Here is a 25,019-nt window from a genome sequence, read left to right as displayed (position 1 = left end):
AATTCCCTACTCCAATAAGAAACTGAGGCCACGAAATGAAAAGAAGATGATCCCAATTTGATTCCCTAGTCACAGCCAACTTAAAGAATATCCTCCTCTTTTGATCTGGACCAAGACTACTATCATATTGAGGTGAGAGAAGGGAATCGTTTGCAACAGTAATTATTACTTAATTAAAATTAGTTTTACCCCGCCCACAAAAGAACCCATTTTAGTAGCAGTAATACATTACCTGCTACTATTGCATCGTTCAAGTTACCAGTTCGAATGGAGGCTGATGGCCTCAAAAACAGGTATAAGAAAAATGTAATTACCGTAACTGTACAATTGTTTCCTACTGTAAGGTAGAAGCTGACTCTGCCAAATGTTGTACTGTCACAAATGGCACAGATGAATAGATGTCTGCACTTCACTCTGGTGTGCAAATGAACAAACTTAAGGTAAAAGAATGCAAAGGCAGAGTGATCTCCAAAGCAATGCTTGCATAACCTTGTCTGAAGAGAAAGGATTCAAAGAGGCCCATGATACAGCAATAGCCCTAACCTTGTGGGCTTTAATTCTCATGAAAGAAAGGTCAGTCTTGGTGAGTGACTAATAATCTCTATCGATAGTGAGGGCAATCCACCTAGAAATGGCGGCTGCCAAAATATTAAAGGAAACTGGAGGAAGCCAAATAAAACATTAATGCCCTAACTGGGGAAAGGAGCCTATCTTTATCATTTGCCAGCACAGATATGCCTGCAAAAACCATAAGATGTTTTGATCTGAGCATTAATGAGTGAGGAACCAGTCTTTGAGCTCAAAATACCATATAAGATCTTAAATGTGTGTATCTATTCCAATGGCAGAATCCACAGATTATCTAGGAATATTAAAAATGGCTGCCATATAGTTCTCAATCATAGATAATGAAGATTCTGAAGATTCACAAGGAAGAGAAGAAAATCTGCAACCTGCAGTTAAATGGGGACAGAAAGGATCAACATGTTTCTTACTGCACCAATTACATAAAATAATCCACTGCCTATATTTCTATGTTAATGTCTGATTCCAATTAAGCACCCCATACTAAATCTGACGCGTTTGCATACAGAAAGGAGTTGATTCCAATACAGTGATGTGGGACTCTAGTCATTTAATAGTCCCAATGAAGCCACCGAACTTGGTTTATGATGGAAATCAGATACCAGAATAATCTGAAATGAGGTAAAGGAAAGCTGACAATGAGACCCTTAAAAGTGATAAAGTCTTAGCTATCCTGTCTGGTGGAACTTATAATCTTCCTTGATTGGTGAGGAATTCATCCACTTGTACACAAATTCCTGAGATGGCATGAGATCTGACCTTTCAAGGTTGGGGCTACCACGCAGATGAGCAGATGAGTCACCATCAACCAACAGAGAGATGGGACCTTAACAAGGATATCTTTGAGGGCATTTTGTCATTGCAATAATGGAGAACAATGAACCCATAAATACCCCAAGTGGGCTGATATGACTACGATAACCTTGGCAAATGCTCCAAAGGCAGAGGTGAAGCTCAGTGGAAGAGCCTGAAAATGGAAAAATACATCTTGGCCGTGACAAAATTGGAGGCATATCTTGTGATGCAGGAAGATGGTGATGTGAAAGTAAGCATCCTGCATCCCAGTAGTAGGCTGGACTGGTGAAACAAGACAGGGGTCTGCATTTGGAAACCCTCCTTTACGGTGGAAAGGACTCGCACATAATCCATCATGTCTGATCAAGGCTCTAAAAGGAGCACTATCCAGGAAGCTATTAGGACAACTGCCTCACATAGTAAAACTTTGATGGGAGGGAGTTTCAACTGCTTGTGTGGCCACCGACATTGACCCTGCCTGGTTGATTAGGGTGGTTGCACCTCTTGGTTGGTTTCACCATGGTCAAGAAGTGGTGTCACTGGTCCCTCAAATTCTGTGATGCTATAGAGTGAATAAGACCACTGAAAAGCATCTCTGCATCATGTAGTGCAGCCCTCAACAGGTTCCTGCTGTGGTCCAGCAAAACCTTGGAAGTTTCCAAGGTGGCATATCTGGCAGTGAGTATCATGGACTTTGTTAGAGTATGCCTAAACATATCTGCCACAGCCTCTAGAATACACTGAAGAGGTGCTGGAGACAAGGACTTCTCTTCCACAAGACTGAAGGAGGCATGAGAAGCTATTGCCCATGAGGGTATGAGCATTTAGCTCTAGTGCTTTTAAAGACTGTCACTGAGAGACCAGTCCAAGTGCAGACAAAATATTTCCACCTGAGAACCCAAGTCCAAATGGAGGAATGGGGGGTGGTTAAGGGGTCAAGCAGGTAAAAAAACATGATAACAAGAGGTGGGAACCAGCAGCTAAAGCTAAGAAGTGGGGACCGAAAGAATGGATTGTACATGTGCAGGAGAAGGGTTATGTTGATGAGATGCTGCTGTAGTGGATTAAAGAGTTTAATCTCAAGTACACAGTTTTATATTTATTTAATAAAATTTCAGTTGGAGTGCATTTTCCAACATGTAATTTTCAAATGATTTAAAAAGTGTCCTACAACTTATGACTTGAGAAAACGATGTGTCCCAAAATATACAGTGCACAAAATAATTACTTACAAAATTAATTTATGGTGTCCAATATATACGGTAAATACAGTACAGAACAACCAAAAGAAGCATTGCTACAATGAGTAAGGTGCACAAACCCTGAAAACTTAATGCAAGGACTGGAAGGAAAAAGACCTCAAACTGCACAAAAAAGGATCTGTTTGGCTGAAAAAATGGTTAAGGAGAGCAAGAATGGTGAATTTTGTTGATCATCATGACGTTTGCTTGCACAATAGTCCAAGGAAATATTCTATATGTTGGCTATGACCCTGGAATCAGACTGGCATCATGTTGTTTTCAATTTCTGGCCTCCAATCACTAACTAAATTAATTAAAATTAGTGTACCCACCCACCCGAAGTGATGACCACAAAACAGATTTCAGATATTCATTAATTGCTTTAATAATGCCAGAGAAATATGTGTACATGGAAACCCTGCCTTGAAAGAACACCAAAAACTAAGGTCTCCCAAGACAGGTGGTCTCTAATAACAGGTTATAATGATATACAACTAAATTTGAGATTTGTTACTGTAATAAAATAAACAGAATCAATAAGAGTCCACAAACCAAATTCTGCAAGGATAGGTATATTTACTAAATACCTACCCAAGCTAGAAGTAAATTCTCAACAATAATAGTTATGCTAACACTCCTTTGAATCTAAATGCAAGGTCATACCAATCATAATTACAAAAAATGCTACTATTTCTTATAAGAGCACAATTCAAACAAAAGTTCTTAATCTGGGGTAATTCTACATGATAAAAATTATACACATAAAGGCATTAACTCAAATCACAACGTAAAACATAAGGCGAAGGCAATTCTCTATAATGCAGAATTTCAGCAGTCCATAATGGCTGCGACTGGAAAAGAATGAAGGACAGTGCACATGGGAAAGGTATCTGTTGCTTTAACTAGGGGCAATCTCGTGTTCTAGCATCTTCTGGTTCACCCTAATGGGAGGATGAATTGTCTTTAAATGGTCAGGGTATTTTCTACTAGGAAAAGAACCAGTAATGTAATAACAACAGGTTTTGTATTACAGTGTGACCCCACTATAGCACGCTCAGTTATAACACTCATTAAATTCATGGATTAACCTCGACAAATACCTCAAATAAAGAATGTAAACGAGCAAAACCATGCTGACAATGATCAATGGTTACTTCAATGGTTAAAACAATACTAACACTTGTAATGAGCACAAATCCAACAGCTGTAAAGATCAAGCACTTACACCCAACATCAAATGAGGCAGATGCAGTCAACAACACTAAACTAATTGGCTAGCAAAGTACATGTGTATGATCTCTTACTTAAAAGACTGCCCATAAGGATGCACCATCAATTAAAAATGGTAAAATTCAACTTAGATCCAAAATTGGTTTGGATGTCATCATTTCACATTGAACTAAACACTTAACCAGCTGCACCATGCTCAATGCAGTTAGCAGGCAGTATCAACATTTGATTTGCTCAATGCAGTTAGCAGGCAGTGTCAACATTTAATTTGCTCAATGCAGTTAGCAGGCAGTGTTAACATTTGATTTGCTCAATGCAGTTAGCAGGCAGTGTCAACACATGATTTGCTCAATGCAGTTAGCAGGCAGTGTCAACACTTGATTTGCTCAATGCAGTTAGCAGGTATTGTCAACATTTGATCTGCTCAATGCAGTTAGCTGGCAGTGTCAACATTTGATTTGCTCAATGCAGTTAGCAGGCAGCATCAACATTTGATTTGCTCAATGCAGTTAGCAGGCAGTGTCAACATTTGATTTACTCAGAGCATCAAGATGCTAACTAAACTGAAAAACAACGAAATCACACCTTTGTTTCAGACTGCCTCATGTACAAACCAATTTCAATCAACAGATTTACTTAAAACTTCATCAATCAAGCAGATTCATGCTGAATGTATAATTGTGGCTCATGCAAACATGTGTGAAAAATGTGACCTAATTATACAGATCATCACATAAGTTTTGGTAATTTGGCCACTAGAGCTAAAGAAATATACTTTTTTTTACCCAATGGCCCAATCAAAGGACATAACTCAAGAGCAGGAGCTGTACAATGTAAATGGTAAGAATCGACCAATATTTTATTCCAAGACTCAAAAAAAGAAATAAAAAAGCTACAACTTCTAGACCCTATGGTCCCACCCATATTTTTATGAGGTTATTGATATAGGAGACAAATAAAATCTTTAACCAACCTCTTTAGCCAAATATGTCCCATTATAATTCCTGACCCCTTGGTCCTACCTAGGGGCAGTAATGGTACTGCAAAAAGGGGAATATGTGGTTATATTTTTTTCTAAATCTGAAATGTCACAATTTACTGTGACAGAAATGAAAGAAGAAAAAACCCACTAACTCACAAAATTGAATCCAGAGGTTTTCAGAAGTCATAAATAAACAAATAATATTTAGGATATTTGCACAGAAGAAAACTGGAAATTAGAAAATTGTGAGTCTTTCTTTGCCATAGTCTCTTTCACTATATGCCATATTACGTGACAGTCTGTGATTATGTATCTTTAAAACATTAAAACTTTTGATGTTTTAAGTTTGATTATGCCTGTGAAATTATTTGTATGTATTTTCCACAGAAGGAACAATTGTGGGAAGAAACAATTTATAATGAATAATGTGATAATTAATAATATGAATTAATAATATGGAGTAATTCATCTGTGCTTGCTTTTAAGTCAAGTCAAAAGGCAAACTACACAGACCCAGATCTACTGCCTCATAAGGTCTATGCAGTTGGTAAGGAGTAATCAACAACATATACCCTGATCTTCTGGCACATTATGTGCAGGGTGTATGTTGTCAACCATAGGACTACATATGGCAATTATATTATCTGTTGGTTTTTAAGGAGGGTAAATTACACATTCTGTTAACCCCAACAGACATTGTCATGACTGTTCTACTCTCACTAATGGTAGCAACATCTAGTTACTTGTAGATGAGACAAAATCAACACCCATTTTGTTAAAATCTACAAAATTGAATAAATTACTATTACGTTACCTACACCTATTTACTGGATAAGCTGATAGGCATATGACCTTGAACCTTGCAGAAAAGCAGAAGGAATGCAAATATTGACTAGTGTTCTACTGTGTAGATTCAAGCTGTACTTACAATCAGAACATATGATTAAAGACTCAAACACCTTTATACCTGATAAACATGATGAGCATCTGACCTTGAACCTTGCAGAAAAGCAGAAGGAATCCAAATATTGATTAGTGTTCTACCATGTAGGTTCAAGCTGTAATTACAAAACAATACATGATTAAAGACATTCATTAGGAAAACAGAATGTTGTACAGTTTTATACAGTGATGATTTTGATTCATTGCGTAAAATGAGAATGTATCAGTTGATCAAAATTTGCTGACTGCCCATTCTGTGAAGCGTTTGACAAATATTTATACCTAAATATTTAAAGGGGCATAAATTCACCTATATAAATAACATAATTATATCCAAATATCTATGTGCACATGAACTGTCATACAAAAAATAACAGTTATCCCGAATATATAATGGCACATGAAATGTCATATATAAACACCAATAGTTACACCCAAGTATCTAAGGCCACATGAATAGTCATGTATAAGTCATATAAAAAGACCAATAGTTATACCCAAGTATCTAAGGTCACATGAATAATCATGTATAAGTCATATAAAACACCAATAGTTACACCCAAGTATCTAAGGCCACATGAATAGTCATGTATAATAGTTATACCCAAGTATCTAAGAACACATGAACTGTCAATGACAATAGTTATACCCAAGTATCTAAAAACACATGAACTGTCAATGACAATAGTTGTACCCAAACAACTAAGAACACATGAACTGTCAATGACAATAGTTACACCCAAGTATCTAAGGCCACATGAATTATCAATAATAATAGTTATACCCAAATATATAATAACACATGAATTTTCAATAACAATAGCTATACCCAAGTATCTACGGGCACATGAATTTTCAATAACAATAGCTATACCCAAGTATCTACGGGCACATGAATTTTCAATAACAATAGCTATACCCAAGTATCTAAGGGCACATGAATTTTCAATAACAATAGCTATACCCAAGTATCTAAGGGCATATGAATTTTCTGTATACAAGAAACTCTCTGCCTGATATCATAACACAGAGATCAGAAGTTTTATGGTATATGTATCTGTTAACTGAATGCACACACAATCCAAACCTCTCTTGCCATATATTTATCCAAAAGCATATCAAAAAGGTCAATTAGATAAACTTAAGTTTACAAAGAAAGCAGTGGCAGATCAATGGACATGAACCTATTACAATATATTCACAACAGTGACAGATAACTGGACATGACCGATCACAATATATTCACAACAGTGACAGATCACTGGACATGAACCTATCACAATATATTCACGACAGTGACAGAATACTGGATATAACCTATCACAATATATTCACAATGGTGAAAGATCACTGGCCATGAACCTATCACAATATATTCACAACAGTGACAGATAACTGGATATAACCTATCACAATATATTCACAACAGTGACAGATCACTGGACATGACCTATCACAATATATTCATAACAGTAACAGATAACTGGACATGACCTATCACAATATATTCACAACAGTGACAGATCATTGGATATGATCTAACACAATATATTCACAACAGTGACAGATCACTGGATATGACCTATCACAATATATTCACAACAGTGATAGATCACTGGATATGATCTAACACAATATATTCACAACAGTGACAGATCACTGGATATGACCTATCACAATATATTCACAACAGTGATAGATCACTGGACATGACCTATCACAATATATTAACAGTGACAGATATAAAAATACTTCATTTTCTCTACTGCATAAAAGCTAATATCACCTGATACTGTATGCTTCAATGAAATGAAAGTCTGACAGATTCTAGTTTGTCATGTTTCTTGCTATTTATAATAGTCAATCCATTCATATTTTCACATTTTAAAATGATGTCTGTGCTAGTGTTGATTGCACATCAGCACAATAATGTTGGAATATTGTTGATTAATAGTTCTAGAAATGTAAACATTTCAATATGATCAAAGATGCCACTTACTTAATTGATCTACCAATATGTTTAAAAGCCTGTGAGGTGCAACGTACCAGAGACATTGCAAATGTTTTCAAGTGGATGCATGCACTACATTAATTTAAAAGAGCCTATAGCTTCTGTTGTACTATTCATGCAATGATAAACAGTCTTTCAGAAATACTTTGTTGTTGTCAAAATTCCCTTATTTCCAATTATTGCAGAAACTGAGACTTATCATCAGTAGTGATCTGTGGTATATACAGATCCTATGAGCCTGGGAAAATGTGGGTATTTTATCGAGAAAACAAATGAACTAGCCACAACTAAACAAGATAGACTTTCAAATTTAATTCTGACCAATGTGTCCACTGTTACAATTTTCTACATGTGAAATGGCAAACTCATGATGATTTGTTGTACAATTAAATACATGTGTATACAACATATTCACACACCACAGTAACAATCACCAAATAAAATTATTTTAATGTGTCAAATATTTTACTTTGCCTTTTTTTTCTGAGAAAAATATGAGATATAGTGTGCATGATGTCATTCACTGGCATCAATTCAGTGTTCAATATAAGCCTATGGTTCTGAAAGAGACTTTGTTGTAAAATATTATGTCCACTGTATATTAATTAGCCCCACTGTACCCGTTGTTTTTGTTTTTGTTTTTAGGGTTTAACGCCATTTTTCAGTACATGACAGGCTATACATGGCAGCCAGTATTAATGGTGGAGGAAGAACCCGGGAAAACCCTAGAAAGAACCACCGACCCACAAGAAGCTACCCACTGTACTTAATGAAATATTTGCTTTTAGTGTGTTTTAAGTAATTATTTACATTGTATATTTATTAGCTGACTGTACATATGGTCTGAATATTAGCTTTGGTGTGTTGTAAGTATTATGTACATTGTATATTTATTAGCCCACTGTACATACTAATCTTAACATTATCTTTTGGTGTGTTTTAAGTATTATGTACATTGTTTATTAGCCCACTGTACATAATGGTTTGAATATTAGCTTTGGTGTGTTGTAAGTATTATGTACATTGTATATTTATTAGTCCACTGTACATACTTATCTTAATATTATCTTTTGGTGTGTTTTAAGTATTATGTACATTGTTTATTAGCCCACTGTACATAATGGTTTGAATATTAGCTTTTAGTGTTAAAGTATTGCATACATTGGATATGTATTAGCTTATTGTAAATACTGGTAATCATAAGATCATTATACAATCCCAATCTTATATAAGGGCCACACACGTCTATCATAGATGGTGCAGGAATGGCAAAGGCTACAATTATCTACTGCAGACAGTGTAGGAATGGTAAGGGCTACTTGTATCTATCATCAATGGTGTAGCAAGGCCAAGGGCTACAAATACCTATCAGAGATGGTGAAGGAAAGACAAGGACTATCAGTATCTATCATAGATGGTGTAGCAAGGCCAAGGGCTACAAATACCTATCATAGATGGTGAAGGAATGGAAGAGCTACAAGTATCTATCATAGATGGTGCAGGAATGGCAAAGGCTACAATTATCTACTGCAGATGGTGTAGGAATGGCAAGGGCTACATGTATCTATCATCAATGATGTAGCAAGGCCGATGGCTACAAATACCTATCAGAGATGGTGAAGGAATGGCAAGGGCTACATGTATATATCATCAATGGTGTTGCAAGGCCAAGGGCTACAAATACCTATGATAGATGGTGTAGGAACGGCAAGGGCTACATGTATCTATCATTGATGAAGGAATGGCAAGGGCTAAATTTATAAATCATTGATGGTGTAGGAAGTCAAGGGTTACAAGTATCTATCATAGATGGTGAAGAAAGAATTCCACATAATACAGTACAAATGGACAGGTGAATAGGTAGAAATGTGTCTGAGATACTTTTTACATGATATATGGTTTTCTTGACAATTAGAATCAAGTACATTACACTGTGCAGCACATTTCATTTTACTGAATACATCACTTGTACATTTAACCAGTCAGACCCGACATATGACACTTACCTGTCTGTATCAGTCGGCAAATAATTCTCTGCAAAAGTCAAGTCTGTGGGGAGCTGTTGATAAACAAAGTAAAGACATGGTAAATATACTTTTTGTTTTTGTAGGTATATCTGCATCTGTGCATACATGCATGCATCTCAGTATGGTGCTATTATAGAATGCATCTTCATGTGTGTGTGGGTGTAAAATATATTCATCAAAATGTATCTTTATGTGTGTGTGAAGTATTTCCATGGAAATATGTCTTAATGTGTGTGTAAATTATAACTTTGGAAATATATCTTGATGTGTGTATATTCCAAGGAAGTGTATCTTCCTTAAAGTGTTTGTAAAATAAATCCAAAGAAATGCATCTTCCTTCAAGTGTGTGTAAAATAAATCCAAGGAAGTGTATCATTTTTCAAGTGTGTGTAAAATAAATCCAAGGAAATGTAATGTATCTTCCTTCAAGTGTGTGTAAAATAAATCCAAGGAAATGTAATGTATCTTCCTTCAAGTGTGTAAAATAAATCCAAGGAAATGTATCTTAAAATGTGTGTGTGTGTGTGTGATATAAATACACAAGGAAAAAATCTCAAGATGCATACCTATTGGCAATTAATAAAACACTACAAACATCAATTTATATAATTTCTATCATTAATAAAAAGATGATCACCATGATCTAATTAAAGTGCATGTTGACAACAAAAATACAACAATACTGCAATACTTGTGGCTTAGGTAAAGAATAGTAGGTGTTTGAAATGCTTCAAACTGATAGATGCATGAAAAAACGCTTAGATGAAGTAAAACTTTAATGCTTTCTTGCAGTGCAAATGGAATAAAAATAAAAAATAGGAATTTGTCCTTATAAGAAAAGAAGAATCAATACAATGGAAAAGAAACCTGACTTTGAAAATAAATTATGAATGGATTCCACTTGTGTGGCATCTGCAGCCATGCATTAAATGATTTAAAGAAAATGTTCAATGAAAAAGTAGTGGGGGGACAGGCAGAGACAGGATGTCTTAAAAAATATATGGCTAATGCAATAAAGTCTCAAGCCTCAAGTTTCTTTGCATCTACCATATCCCCTTTATATTCACAGCTATCATTGAACATTAATTTATACATACATATATTTTAATTCTGACAGTAGTAATTCAATTTTTTACGGTTCAAAGTGTAACTGGAATAAATCCTGTTATCAAAAACACAGGGCTGAAAGAACACATTATAATGAGACAACTGTGTGCTGAAATAACTTGTCAAATTAAACTGTTGTCAAGGGCATTCAGCAGCTTCAGTGATATTCATGCATCAAATGTGAAACTGAATTATAAGTGAGTCCAATATTAGAAACAGATTTTAAGTTTAAATGTAAGTAATTATATAGGAAAACTGCTGTGATTTGATGCTATGGCATGAAGAATTTTTCCATAGAAACAAAGAAAAAGTCTTAATAACTTACAGGTCCTCTGAGATCGATTAACTCCTGCTGTAACTTTTTCAATAAGACTTCCTTGGCATTGATCTGTCTGTGCAGAAGCTCATTAAATTCCATTAGTTCTCCATGCATCTCAGCAACCTAATAAACAAGTGTGATAAATTAGATTCCATTTCATTAATATTTCTTAATATCAGAAAATCATTTAACAGAAACATATATTTTACCTATTACACATTTGTGTGTGTGTGTGTGTGTGTGTGTGATTTGGATTTTTAATGTAGCTTTAAAAATATTTCAGTCATATTGCTACAACGTCTGTAGTGTGGCAGTTTATAGCGATGTCTAGCACTGGGGCTGAGCACCTAGCAAGGCGGCTGCTGGTAACATTTTTATAAGTCTTTGGTATGACTTGGCTGGGATTCAAATCCGTAACCTCCTGCATATGAGGCAGATGCTTCAACCATTTAGGTCACTGGAGCAGTCCACACCTTCATTTGAAACAGAAATTTAAATAAAGACTTAAGTTTTATGGAAAAAGTCCAAGGTTGCTTAATATTCTCCCCAGGGCCATTACCCATTGCACTTCTCATATGCTATCAGTTCAGCACACACTGCTTTAGAACTTGCTTATGTGCAATACACTAGTGTCAATATGCTTTTATGTTTCCTGCTACCCTTTAAAAATTATTCTTTTAAATACCATCCTGACACCCAATTCAAGCCCTATCGTTCAAATAACACCTGTTTGTACAGCTTCTTGTGTATGAAATCATTATACTCCAGACTAAGTATTCACTCACTTAGCTGTTATCTTTTGTACCTGGTTTGACCTGACTGCCGGTATGAACTCTGATGATAGTTTAGGCTTGGCACTGACATGCGTGATTGGTCAGCAATGATGGAGTCTACTGGTCGCATGTGCTATATTTTAGTAATTTCCACAATAAGCACAAAAAGTGTGACCCTATTACTTTTAAAGAAAGTCACATTCTGAATGCTCATTCAGACCTGACCACTGTCAAAATTAGTAACATTATCATGTGATCTGCTTCGTTTATGTTTCCAACTTGTTTCAATCTGCTAGCTGGTGTGTAGGAATCAACGTATTCAGTGTTCAAATAGTTAACCATGCTATGTTTGTAGTGCCCTACTTTCTTCATTTAAACCATCTTTCTCAGTTAAACCATAAATGTGTATTATATTTATTTAACCAAAATGAATGAAAACAGAAGTTCAAATACTGAAAGAAGCAACTTATCAATTTGCAAAGGAGACTGCAAGAGATAATTCAAACATTTAAATGTATGGTCAATGTGGTAGTGATAGGGAATGTCCATGCAGAAGTATTTTTAGTATGTACTAGATATAATAAGAAGTCTTCCAAAGACTACCATGTTAGGAGTATTAGCAATAAAATTTTGAAGATGAAGGACGATGGACAACAAGCCATCCCATAAGCTCTTATCGTCTATGATGAGTAGAACTACAAAATTACTGACCTTTTAAAAAATTTCTATCCCATCAGTTTTACAAGGTAGATAATTTTGTTTGGTATAATCATGTTTGCTGAGAATATGAATCTGTCTTGTTTTTAGTACATATTTAGTTTAAGCTCACAAAACCTTTATAGAAATGTTTTCTTCCAATAAATTTGTCACACAAGTTATCTCAAGATGAAAAATCTCCATAAATGTCAATTTTTTTCCAGTCCCCATGAAATATATTCATTCAGTGAGGTTAATAACAAATGTATCACAAAATGTTTTTGATTCTGTCACAATGCAAAACAGACTTAACAGTGGCCTACTTTCTATTAAGTCTGATGATAATATATTAAATCCCCTTTGTGCTTTTCATTATGTGATAGGAGTGGGAATAGAGACAAGTTTGATCTCAATTAGCAAAAACAATTAAAGCTGATAAGCTAATAATAAATCATCACTGTCAGTTGCTGTCGTCATAATAATCACTACTGTCAATAAGATCACTGACCTGTATGAGTTTTTTCTCATACTGCTCAGCTTCATGGCTGTAATCTGTCAGTGGCTTGACAGGGGGTATATTTGGTTGAGGCTCATCTACATGAATGCCAAGGTTCTCTGAAAAAATATTTCATATTTTTTACACATTATACTTATGCACCCTAAATTTATTTTTTAAAAATTGTTTTACCTGCATCTGTTTGTGAGTAAAAATACAGCTATTGTCAAATAGTCACAATAAACATGGGAAGGTAAGGTATAACCTTTACTCCAGTCGATGTGCTGGATTAATATTGATGATTTCCTTTGAGCAACATCTTAATTTATTAACTGAATTTATTATATCTATTTTATATCACAGGTAAAATGAGAAAATGATTAATATAAAGATCTGCATAGAGTAACCATCAGCACCCCCACCATCATCATCATTATCATTACAGTTATTGTCCTCTTCTTTCTCACTGCATCAACACTTTTTTAGTATTGGGACAAGAATATTAAGAGTTCTTGTATAAAAGCTGGCAAGCCATTACCATCCAAAACCTGAGATCCATCTGTTCGCAGCATCTGCACTGCATTAACGTACTTTCTCAGCTGATGCTTCAGAAGTTGGTTCTCCCTGAAAAAGATCGTAAAAAGAGTTGTATATTTTTATTCTTCTATTTTGTGTATCATTTGGTGATTACTTGATGAACAAATCAGGGCAATCACTAGAACAAATAATATTTCTCAGAACTGACATGTATTTCTGCATAGGTATTGTGGTTAATTTGTTCCTCCAAAACCTTATCAGAACACCACTGCTATGGCACTTGCAAGAATTGCAAGTATGTGCCTAGTCAAAGTTAAAAAGTTTAGTTATGCTGTGAAATTACTTTAAAGTCTGAAGAAAATTAAAGCTGAGCAGATGGGGTTTCTAGGTATAAAGAGTCCCAGTTAAGCAAGAGCATTAAATGTCAAATACAGAAAGACAAAGATGGAAATACAACTAAACCTAAAGATTAAAAACATTCTCTGTGCTAAATTAGCATTAATTCCAGCTTTCTTAAGTTCTAAAGTGCTATCAAAGAGTGGGATAGATTGAGAAAATGACAGGCCAGAGGAACAACAGTAATGTTATATTATCCCTTGACTGACAGTATTTGGAGTAAAAATCTTCTACATTGGCTTTTCTAAAATGCATGACTTCACTTTTGTTGAACTAGAAAATAGGTTTGTGTATCAGTCAGAAAGTTCCAACAAAAGGTGGTTAATGAAGGTACAATTTAAACAGCAATCATATGAGAACAAAACCTATGCAATCTATTTTCAGCTTTACATAATCTACTGCAGTTAGGAAGAAAGGTCATCCAAATTTCTCAAAATTTTATCATGTTGCTATAGTACTGATGATGCTTTCCAATTTAATGATTTGTTTCCTTAAGAGGAAAACTCATGACCCAAAATAATTTCCAAATACCTTTATATAACCTTAGAACACAAAAATACGAGTCATAATAATAAGATGATCTTGAAAATGACACAAATTTTTTACAGCTGAATAAGAATTACAGTCTTGAAAATAAAAACTCCAATTTTAAGGCACATATTCCATATACGCTATATACTGTTGCATTGTGTATATAGACAACATCTAAAAAGGTTCTAAAATTACATATTATTGTATAAAATATTCTCAACTGCTTTATAACATGAATCATGCAAAGTTTAAAAATATAAATGGTGTGTTTCATATTCACAAGTCCATCTGTATTCAATTATTCACTAATTTTTTTCCTCCAAAATATAGGTAAGGTCTTCACAAAACAGGTCAATTTGTGCTTTAAGCCCAACACAGATCATAATAAATATATTAATATGTTTATTTTACTTTTGCAGTGCCTGCAGTTTGACTGCCTCCTTCTCCAACTTGAGGTTAAAGCTGTGTTTCATTTCCTCAATTTCAGCCCTCAGGGTTGAGGAGGTTTCCATTTCCTGTTCCAGCATCAGTTTCAGATACCTATGAGGGACATAGATCCATATAAAAGCAGGCCATAATAAAACTCTGTATAGCTCAGTGGTATCGCAATAATGCTTCCATTCCTACAATATATGATTTGTGAGAACTCTCTGCACAACCTATATACACTAATATTTAAAACAGCATGGAAAATTCATTAACTTATGTGTAACCTCATTAGTTTTGCAAATTTACCAGATGCAGCATTCTTTCAACTTTACCATTACTCAAATTAAATTACAGCATCAAAATAACTGTCATAACGTCTTGAATCATGTTTTTTTCTTAAAAAATAATACTATTGAAAACTAGGCTACTTCACAATGACCCATTTCTTGGAAATGTTAAAATTAATAAAACTATGTGATGTAAGGCAAATATATAACTGGAAGTGTACCATTTATACAGTTACATGGAAAGGCAACTGAAGAACAAGCATTTATATTTGTAACATACCCACTGCATCTTTATCGCTGTCAAAATGTACATTTTTATGAGGGTCAATTCTCTGTTGTTCAACGAAATATAAGTTGAAAAAGTACAATTTTCTCATTATAACATGTCAGTTGGGATCCATTTATGTACTGAACTACAGTATAGTGACAACAGTGTAATATACTGAACCATGTTATAGCAGGAATGATCACAATTTGTCATATAATGTTACAACTGGGTATTGATGCTCCACAGTCCAGAAAGAATGTCTAGGAATTCAAGCTAAGATCATTTCTTCCTTTGAATCCATAACTGATATTTTTGAGTGAATGATTTACAAATAAGCCACTTTAGTAGCCATACTGGTTAACAGATTGGTACCATTATATTTAGGACAAACTACACACCATTAGCAGACTTCGGGTGAAAACCCTCATGATGCTATGATCATATATACTGGATAATTAGTGACAAAATTTTCAACATGTTCATTGTGATAGATATAACTAAGGTCAGATTGGCACCATTAACATTCTAAGAAATCAGATACAATTAGTCCTCTGGTGAAAACCCCATGTCAAACTGACTTTCCATTAGAAGGATTAACAAGATTTTCAAGACAGCCGTTGTGGGGGCCAAATCGGATGTTAGACCAGCACCATTTTCACTTAAGCCAAATACACATACTAATAATACAAATTACATCAACATTAAGCATATAAGCTTCCTACCTCCCAAATTCAGCCCTACTAAAAGACAAAGGACAATAACTCTTGCTCATTCCCTCTCCTTGCCACCCCTAGGTGTCACCAGTTTGAAGCTATGCGAACTACTAACTAGGATGCTTGCATAATGGTGTGGTTGGGAAGGTCTTCAAGTAATGTGATTGGGTAAGTATTCTCTGAGAAATATAATTTACCTAAAAATTTGCTTTCTCCTTCGAATATACTCCCTAATCATATTGACATTAGGAAAATAGGTAATAGGAGGAAAGAATGCTGAGCATCCTACCTATATAATGGGTATCCTTCCAGGGAAAAAAGATTGTATTCCCCATGTGAACAATAACCCCTTCTCCTGCTTAAAGCAAAATAACCTAAAGCCACATGATCCCTGACTGTTCTATCACTTTAAGATAATTACTGAAGTCTTCTTACCATCAAAATTCACCGGTGAATCCAGCAAAGCTAAGTTGCTGTGTTAGTTTAATTGGACCTGATGGTTGTCTGAACTGCAGCCAAAGGATTCACCAAAATCCAATTTTGTCGCTATGAAGCTAAATCCCTGAGATAAAAACTAAAGAAGGTTGACTCTGCATTCCAGCCAACAGCCGCTATGATGTCTCTGATTGATGCATTAAGTTTGAACATGAGGCTTGCAGAGATCTATCTAATTACATAAGCTGAAATGTTCATGAGGCTGCTTTGATCTTTTGAGATGAGAGAGTACAGTGAATATACTACTCACTTAAGCTACAAGAACAGGGCATGAGAGGTGATATTCTGAAAGACATGACTTGTCTCTGTGTGCTTCAAGTAGTGCTTAAGAGCATTGAAAAAGATCTTGCATGGTCACTGCTCTTGACTTATCTATAGATGAGAGCAAGCATATAATGATTCTCTGATTGCCCACTTATGCTAACCTGTTCTTGGTTGTGAAGCCTGACTGTGTCATGAGGATCACCGAACCATCCAATCTTAACTGAAGATAGTTTGTGTCAACTGAAAGGTCATGTAACTTACATTGCAAGCTATCAGGAAGTATGTTTTGTATGACAATAGCTTCAGCAAGGTCCTTGTTAATGGCTTGAACTGCTCTGAGTTGAGCCATGCTAGGACCCAGGACAGATTCCATTCTGGAAACAGTGAGGGATTTTAGTCTATTCAAATCAATATTTGCAAGTATGTCTGACAGATCTTTATCATAACCGATATTTTGTCTGCCATGGTGCCTGAATGAGTCAGATAACATGGAGTGACAGCCTTTGATGGTATCTAGTTCCAACTTTTTCTCCAGGTAGAGTCAGAGAAAAAAAAGTCAGCTACTTCAGTGACTAAGGCACTCAAAGGGACAATGGCATTGTCTCTACAACAGTCACAAAAAACACACAACATTCCCTTGGTGTGGAGGGTCCTTTTACTCTCAAGATTATTTCCACAATTTATGGTCTTAATGTCTTCTCTCACAAGGTTGTCTTTTCAAGAGCAAAGTGTAAAGGAGACAACTATCCAGACATGGGTGATAAACCTACAAACTTGATTTTTGAGAAGATTCTGTGTAGCTGTAATCTATTACTGACCTAGGACTTGTCCCATCTGAGAGGGGCTGTCAGAATTATCTTGCAATTCTGATCCCATATTTTCTGTATTATTGTTGTTGTTGTTGTAGGGTTTAATGCCATTTTTCAGCACATGACAGGCTATACATAACGGCCAGTATTAATGGTGTGGGAAGAACCCGGGAAAACCCTGGAAAGAACCACCGACCCACGAGAAGCTACTGGCAAGTTTTCTCACATACCCACATTGGCTGAAACCGAGACTCAAACCTATGCAGACAGAGGTGAGATGGCAGTAATCCGCAGTGGAGAGCACTTTAGACCACTCGGGACCCCCTTTTCTGTATTAATTTTGGTACTAAGACTGTGAAGGGGAAGCAAAGGCCAATAACCCCTTCCAACTGATTGACTGCATCCATGAACTGCAACTTCTTGGTCTGTGTCTGGTGAAACAAAGGATGGCAGCTTGTGTTTCTATCTTGTTGCAAACAGACTGATCAATGGATGCCCCCAAAGCGCACAATCCCATGAAAAACTGATAGATGAAGGGACAATTCCATGTAAATAATCTGACCCTATCTGGACAGAACATTGGTCAGAACATGCATGTTGTAATGCCAGGAAGAACTTGTGTGTGTCTTCCTTCACTTTGTATTCATTGCATTTACTACTCTTAGAAATGACAAAATGATAGAGAAAGAAAAGATAATTTACACAACTGTGTGTTAATGCTTTGTTAAATAATTTGCTAAATAACACCCATTATAAACAGAGTGCACAAACTAAAGTGAGCATATGCAAACTCTTGAAAGTCAACATGAATCAATGATAGCATGTTGTACCATGTGGTCTATATAAAAAACCAAGTATCACAAAGTGATAAATTTTGCAAAACATCCTGCAAATTAAAAACATAATATACTTAATCCATATGATACTGTATTTGGAAATGAAGCTTAAAATGTTGCAACATCTAATGGTTGTAAGGGGAGGTAATGGATAAGAATTTATACATGTTCTATATATTATATAGACAGAAAAGACGAAATTTCCATAATGGATAAGAATTTATACATGTTCTATATATTATATAGACAGAAAAGACAAAATTTCCATGCTGAAATGTTTTTCTGTTCAGAAAGAGAAGCAATAACATTTTCAAGCTGGCTTTCATGGTAGCCATATTTATCATATAGGCACAATTTTCATTTAGAACCAACCAGACATCATCAAAAGTCTTGTGGAAAAAAATACCAGGTTGATGTGACCATACACTCAGAATAAGAGGCGACAAGATTTTCAAGATGGCTGCTGTGGCAGCAATATTGTTCAGGAAGAACTATTTTCATTTCAGACTAATCTGACCTCAGAAGAAGACTTCTGGTGAAAACCCCATGTATTATCCATGGAGAAAAAAGATGCAATAACAAGATTTTTCAAGACAGCTGCCATGATGGCCATATTGGACATCTGACTGGCTCCATCTTTATTTAGAACCAGCTAAACATTGTAAAAAGTTTTCTAGTGAAAATTCCATCCTGATAAAACCATTCCAGAGAAGGAATGATAACAAGATTTTCAAGACAGATGCTATGGCAGCTGAAATAGATGTCTGAAAAAAACCAATTTCATTTAGAACCAAACTTGACTCTGGTGTGGCAATACTCCCAACAGTTTAGAAGTAGTAATAAAAAAGTTTTGCTAATGGACGGATCGATGTCAGATGATGGATAACAGATCATCTCATAAGCTCTTCTGGTCTCTGACCAGAAGTTCTAATAGGAAAATAAATATATAATACTAGCTCATGTTGTTTTCTTTCACCCCATATTGTCATGTATTTGATAGACCACTTAAAATACAGTTCTACTCATGGAATCTATATCTGGAATGGAGTTATAACAAAGCATGTTACAATGATGGAGAACTGTACTGTGAATTCACTCTTTATTATTGGGGTGCCAATTTTCTTTGATTCTGTGGTTTCTACAAACCATGGATTTTAAGATCCAATGAACATGAATCCTTCATTAGTAACAAAAGAACTCCTTCATGAATCCAAGAATTTAATTACCAATGAAAAGGTAATTTAGTTGCTAAAACAACAAAAATAATTATACACTGAAAACAATGGAAGTCAAAATATTTTCTGAACTTAAATTTTATTTTGCAATTGGCAGAGTCAATTTTGAAGTAAAGAAAAGAGCAGATTTGCATCAAAATTTGCAATGAAAGTGAGAAAATCCAACTGGATCATCTGTACAATTGTTAAAGATAAAAGTAGTAACAACCATTTTAATAAGTTCAATGATTTTACATAATCAAGCTCGAACAAATCTGAGATATAAAGATTTACAGATGGATTGGAGGGTGGCTTTCTGTCTGCCGAGCCCTTAATTCTTCATTATGCATGCAGGGTATTCCATTTACACAGTAACATCCTGTTAAAGGTACAATTATTTTACATTTGACCCTGCATCCATTTTTTTTAAACATTTGTTGACTACATATCTATCAACTTATTAGGTTTTCTCCTAAATCAAGTCTTGAATTGTACTGAAACAAAAAGGTGTGAATGATATTGTGGAAAGATAATTCACAGAATAAAAGTATAACTTAATCTGGGCACTATTTCACCTTAATTGTATCAAATAAATATTTATTCATTTATAAAAAAAATGAAGAAATTTATTTCAACATACCTGTTTTGTTCTTCAATTTCGTCTTTCCTAACCATCATTGCAACAACAGCTTTCTTCAAGTCCTCTACAAAAAATACAACACATACAATAATCAGTAATCTAAACATTTCAATAAAAGTTGGAAAATATAGTAAGCAAGTAAAAGACAGCACATTTTAACACAGGAATCATGTTTGGTTTACTGAGGCATAACTGATGAATTCCATCCTCAAGGTTCCAAGTTTTTCACAAGTGCATCAGCGAACACTATGTAAAGTTGTTATTCACATGATGTAAGTACAAAAAAGAAAATTTTTAACAATGCAAGAAAACAAATTGTTTTAGAGTAAAACAAGTTTGGTTGATATTAATATTTACCCAATCATAACATGCAAAGAAAATATCCAATACATTACAAAATCCAGCCCTTCCAAGCTACAATAATAATAATAATAATAATAATAAATAATAATAATAATAATAATGAGGACTTTGTATAGCGCCTAATCTTTAGAAGACATTCATTACAGCTTTTGGCTTGTTATAGCAACAGAAGGGCCGAATGGTTGTCTGCTTGCCAAATCATGTTGACTGTCAGTTATCACTGGCATGGATGTGCTCTTACAGGGATACAACTGCTTTGTGGGCTTGGAAGGGTGTGCCTGTATAATTACTGGGCATGTATTATTGAGAAAGCATTATTTAACTCATCAAATATATTACCTGTTATAGTATACTGGGGAAGAGGTCAAATGAGTTACATCCCCTTATCCTACAGTTGGCCCTACCTCGAGTCAAATGTTGTTTGTGAAGCTACATCATGTGATATCTACTACCAAATCAAGAAGTAAAATAACATAAATGGAAAGCTGCTTAACAACAAGGAAGGCAGTCTGTTTTGCTGCTTATATAATATCAAGTCAAACAGAGCCCTCTGGGATGAAAATCACTGAGGTTAAAGCTGGCAAATATCATTTATCATCTCCATACCCAGGCCTGGATGATTTGGATGAACTCCCAAGCAGTTGCATTCAAAAGTTATCACAACCACACAAACCTAGTGAGCTGACATGTGCAAAAACTTCTAAAAATTTCCTTCTTCTGATCTGCTCAGTTTACTTTAGGTACCATTTCAGAGATCCCTGGGATGAAGAATCCAAAGACGACAATGGTTTCAAGACCAAAGACTGCTTATCCATGAGAAGGTACCATTGTTGACAACGAAAACAGGAGCCATCATGAGAGAAAGCAATCCATCACGGTAAGAAGTTCATAGTTCTGGTCAACCAATAAGGAATGTATCTTGCTGATTCTGTCCAGGTCAACCAATAAGGAATGTATCTTGCTGATTCTGTCCAGGTGAACCAACAATTCATGTATCTTGCTGATTCTGTCCAGGTCAACCAGCAAGGCATGTATCTAGCTGATTGTGTCCAGGTCAACCAACAAGGTATATATCTTGCTGACTGTGTCCAGGTCAACCAACAAGACAGGTATCTTGTTGATTCTATCCAGGTCAACCAACAAGGAATGCATCATACTGATTGTGTCCAGGTCAATCAACAAAGAAGGTATCTCGCTAATTCTGTCCAGGTCAACCAACAAGGAATGCATCTTGCTGATTCTGTTCAGGTCAATCAACAAGGAATGTATCTCACTAATTCTGTCCAGGTCAATCAACAAGGAATGTATCTCGGTGATTCTGCCTGATGCCATTAGAGCAACTAGGAAACAGGTTTTGTAAAATTCATGAGTCATGAAGGTTCTAGACAGTGATTCCTCCCTTCCATGATGTCAAAACATGTCTAAAATCATAGAACTGTAAGCTTTCATTGCAACAGTAGCTCATCCTCTCCTTGAAGAACCATAGACCAAAGTTAGCTAAAGTACATGTAATGAGGCTTTTAATAGAGACACTTGGTTCTGCTTGCAACAATGGGAGAAAACTTTTGGTTCAATCTGCTAAGTTTTGAGTGTAGCACCTCCATGAAAATATTTTCAAAATGAGAAAATAATGCCAAGATGTTTCTGCCCTAAAAATTTTGTCCCCACAAAGGAACCATGTGGAGATACTTTTATGTCTTTCGGTACATATCCATTAATGAATAAGTGAAAAAATGTATTTTATTCATCTCCCCTTAGATTAATTAAGCAACATCTATGTAAAATATCACTAACCTGTGCTCATCAAATTTGTATCTTTTATTTGTTCATTTCCACCATCCCCCTCTGTACGGTGACTGTAAAAAGTAATAAATATCAGAGAACAAAGGTAAAAGATTTGGACATAATTTTCTTCTCTGCGAGAGATCAAGCTCCAAATAATCATTATTAACTAATTATAACATTTGCATCTAATTTAGGTATGATTTCAGAACCTGGGATGTCCTGATCATAACTCATCCAAAGACAGTGAGAGAAAGACTGCAGACTGAATATGTATTCTAATGGCCCAGTGTATAAGTGTAATCACTGTATTCTATCATCAGCTAGTTACATTAAATTAAAACATCATAAAACTAACACATAAAAATGTCTCAGTTGACCTCTGGTTGCTGTAGGCGTTCCATGGATTTCTGTGACCCTACATGTATGTGCCAAGTCTAGTGTCAATCTACGAGTGCTAGGTGAAGATGTGTGTCACCATAAGCACAACATACCTTAATCAGTAACTAAAGAAAGCTGTCAATTTTCAGTGGATTACATTGTCTCTGTTATATCTCTTGCTATTCCGCATGGGTAAGAATGGAAAGAAAATCTATGCTCAGCTAATGTCAGTTTGACCCATTTACTGAAATGCAATCTCAGGTGGACTGACATCAAATCAGCACAGACTATGTTGGAAGTACATGAATGTTTTCAAAGTATACAAGCACAGCACATATTACCATATTTTTCTTGTATTAGAAAATACTTTGTTCTTCAAGAACCCTGAATTTACACCACACTTCAACCTATACACTGAATAGCACAAAATCCTCACCAAAATTTATTTGTGCCCTACATAATACTGTTAATAGTGTAGTATATGCATTAATCAAGCTAATGACAGGTATTATGATGCTCTGAATATAAAACATTCATGTTCTTGTCAACTGAGTTATTTTATTTGAAAATACCAATTTACACAATTCTTTATAATCTCTGCAGATTCAGTCAAACTCAATCACCAGCCAATCTCTCAACCAAGCACCACCTTTCTCACTTTATCAGAGGCATCAAGAACAGTATAAAATTTTTGTATATCTGTTCAAGTAAATAATATTTGAAAAATATATTATTAACTACTAAATAACAATAATAATAAAAATCTCTATCATATTATACACGTTAGTTTGATAGAATCATGAGGACAAAATTCAATTTAAATTCAATAGCCTAAAAAAATTCAATCAGAAAATAATAGCCAACAAAATTTCAATCTGATTACAATTATAGTAACTGGAATAAAGGCACTACTGACCATAAACAAAATTTTATACTAATCTGTTTTCACTGATCTCAGTAATCCATGAAACTGTATAATATTATGTGTGCACTGATCTCAGTAATGCTGAAACTTTATAATACTCTGTTTGCATTGATCTCAGTAAGCGATGAAACTTTATAATACTCTGTTTGCATTGATCTCAGTAATCCTGAAACTTTATAATACTCTGTTTGGATTGATCTCAGTATTCCATGAAACTTTATAATACTCTGTTTGCATTGATCTCAGTAATCCATGAAACTTTATAATATTCTGTTTGGACTTATCTCAGTAATCCATGAAACTTTATAATACTGTTTGCATTGATCTCAGTAATCCATGCAACTTTATAATACACTGTGTGCACTGATCTCAGTAATCCTGAAACTTCATAATACTCTGTTTGCACTGATCTCAGTAATCCATGAAACTTTACAATACTCTGTTTGCACTGATCTCAGTAATCCATGAAACCTCATAATACTCTGCATTGATCTCAGTAAGACAATCATTTGAGTAAATAACTGCTACATTATGTTACGATTATCTATGATCACTTTCTTGGCATAAAAAGGACAAGTTATTTATACAAAAAAGGACAAGTCATTTATACAAGAATGAAAAAAGGACAAGAAATTTATACATCAAAAAGGACTAGCATAGTCCCCAAGATCTCTCCCTGCCCCTTGGACATGATTTTCACAACAAATATGTTCTTATTAAAACAAATTCTTTTCCTTGAACATAATTATGAAAAGAACCTCTGATACTTATAGTTATTGGTAGTCATCAGAAATACACATTGAAAATTTGCTTTGGTTAAACCCATATTTAGTTGTTTCTTCTAGAGAATACACTGTATTATTAGTTGATTCCCACACAGCTTTTTCCTTAGTGAAAACCTCTTCTTCTACAAGACTGTAATATTTCTTAGGAACTTTACAAACT

General features: G+C 35.0%; 1 protein-coding gene across 2 annotated transcripts in view; it reads right to left on the bottom strand.

The window, feature by feature from the left end:
* The window catches only part of LOC149803605 (sorting nexin-29-like), a 96,681-nt gene that overhangs the window by 23,678 nt on the left and 47,984 nt on the right, over window positions 1–25,019 (bottom strand). For both annotated transcript variants that reach the window (XR_016420233.1, XM_089953355.1), the window contains exons 12-19: window positions 22,781–22,842; window positions 20,624–20,687; window positions 15,080–15,208; window positions 13,743–13,828; window positions 13,217–13,323; window positions 11,246–11,362; window positions 9,793–9,845; window positions 5,801–5,891 (exon numbers count right to left, since the gene is read on the bottom strand). Coding sequence is in view for 1 of the 2 variants with exons in the window: in XM_089953355.1 (XP_089809481.1) it covers window positions 5,801–5,891; window positions 9,793–9,845; window positions 11,246–11,362; window positions 13,217–13,323; window positions 13,743–13,828; window positions 15,080–15,208; window positions 20,624–20,687; window positions 22,781–22,842 (709 nt within the window). In the remaining variant the exon portion in view is untranslated. The remainder of the gene's footprint in view (window positions 1–5,800; window positions 5,892–9,792; window positions 9,846–11,245; window positions 11,363–13,216; window positions 13,324–13,742; window positions 13,829–15,079; window positions 15,209–20,623; window positions 20,688–22,780; window positions 22,843–25,019) is intronic.

Source organism: Sinohyriopsis cumingii, chromosome 3 (genome assembly GCF_028554795.1).
Source record: "Sinohyriopsis cumingii isolate HCF-2022 chromosome 3, ASM2855479v2, whole genome shotgun sequence".
In the NCBI taxonomy this organism is placed as follows: Eukaryota; Metazoa; Mollusca; class Bivalvia; order Unionida; family Unionidae; genus Sinohyriopsis; species Sinohyriopsis cumingii.
Note: the sequence above shows the minus strand (reverse complement) of the source record. Positions and strands in the feature narration are given on the sequence as shown.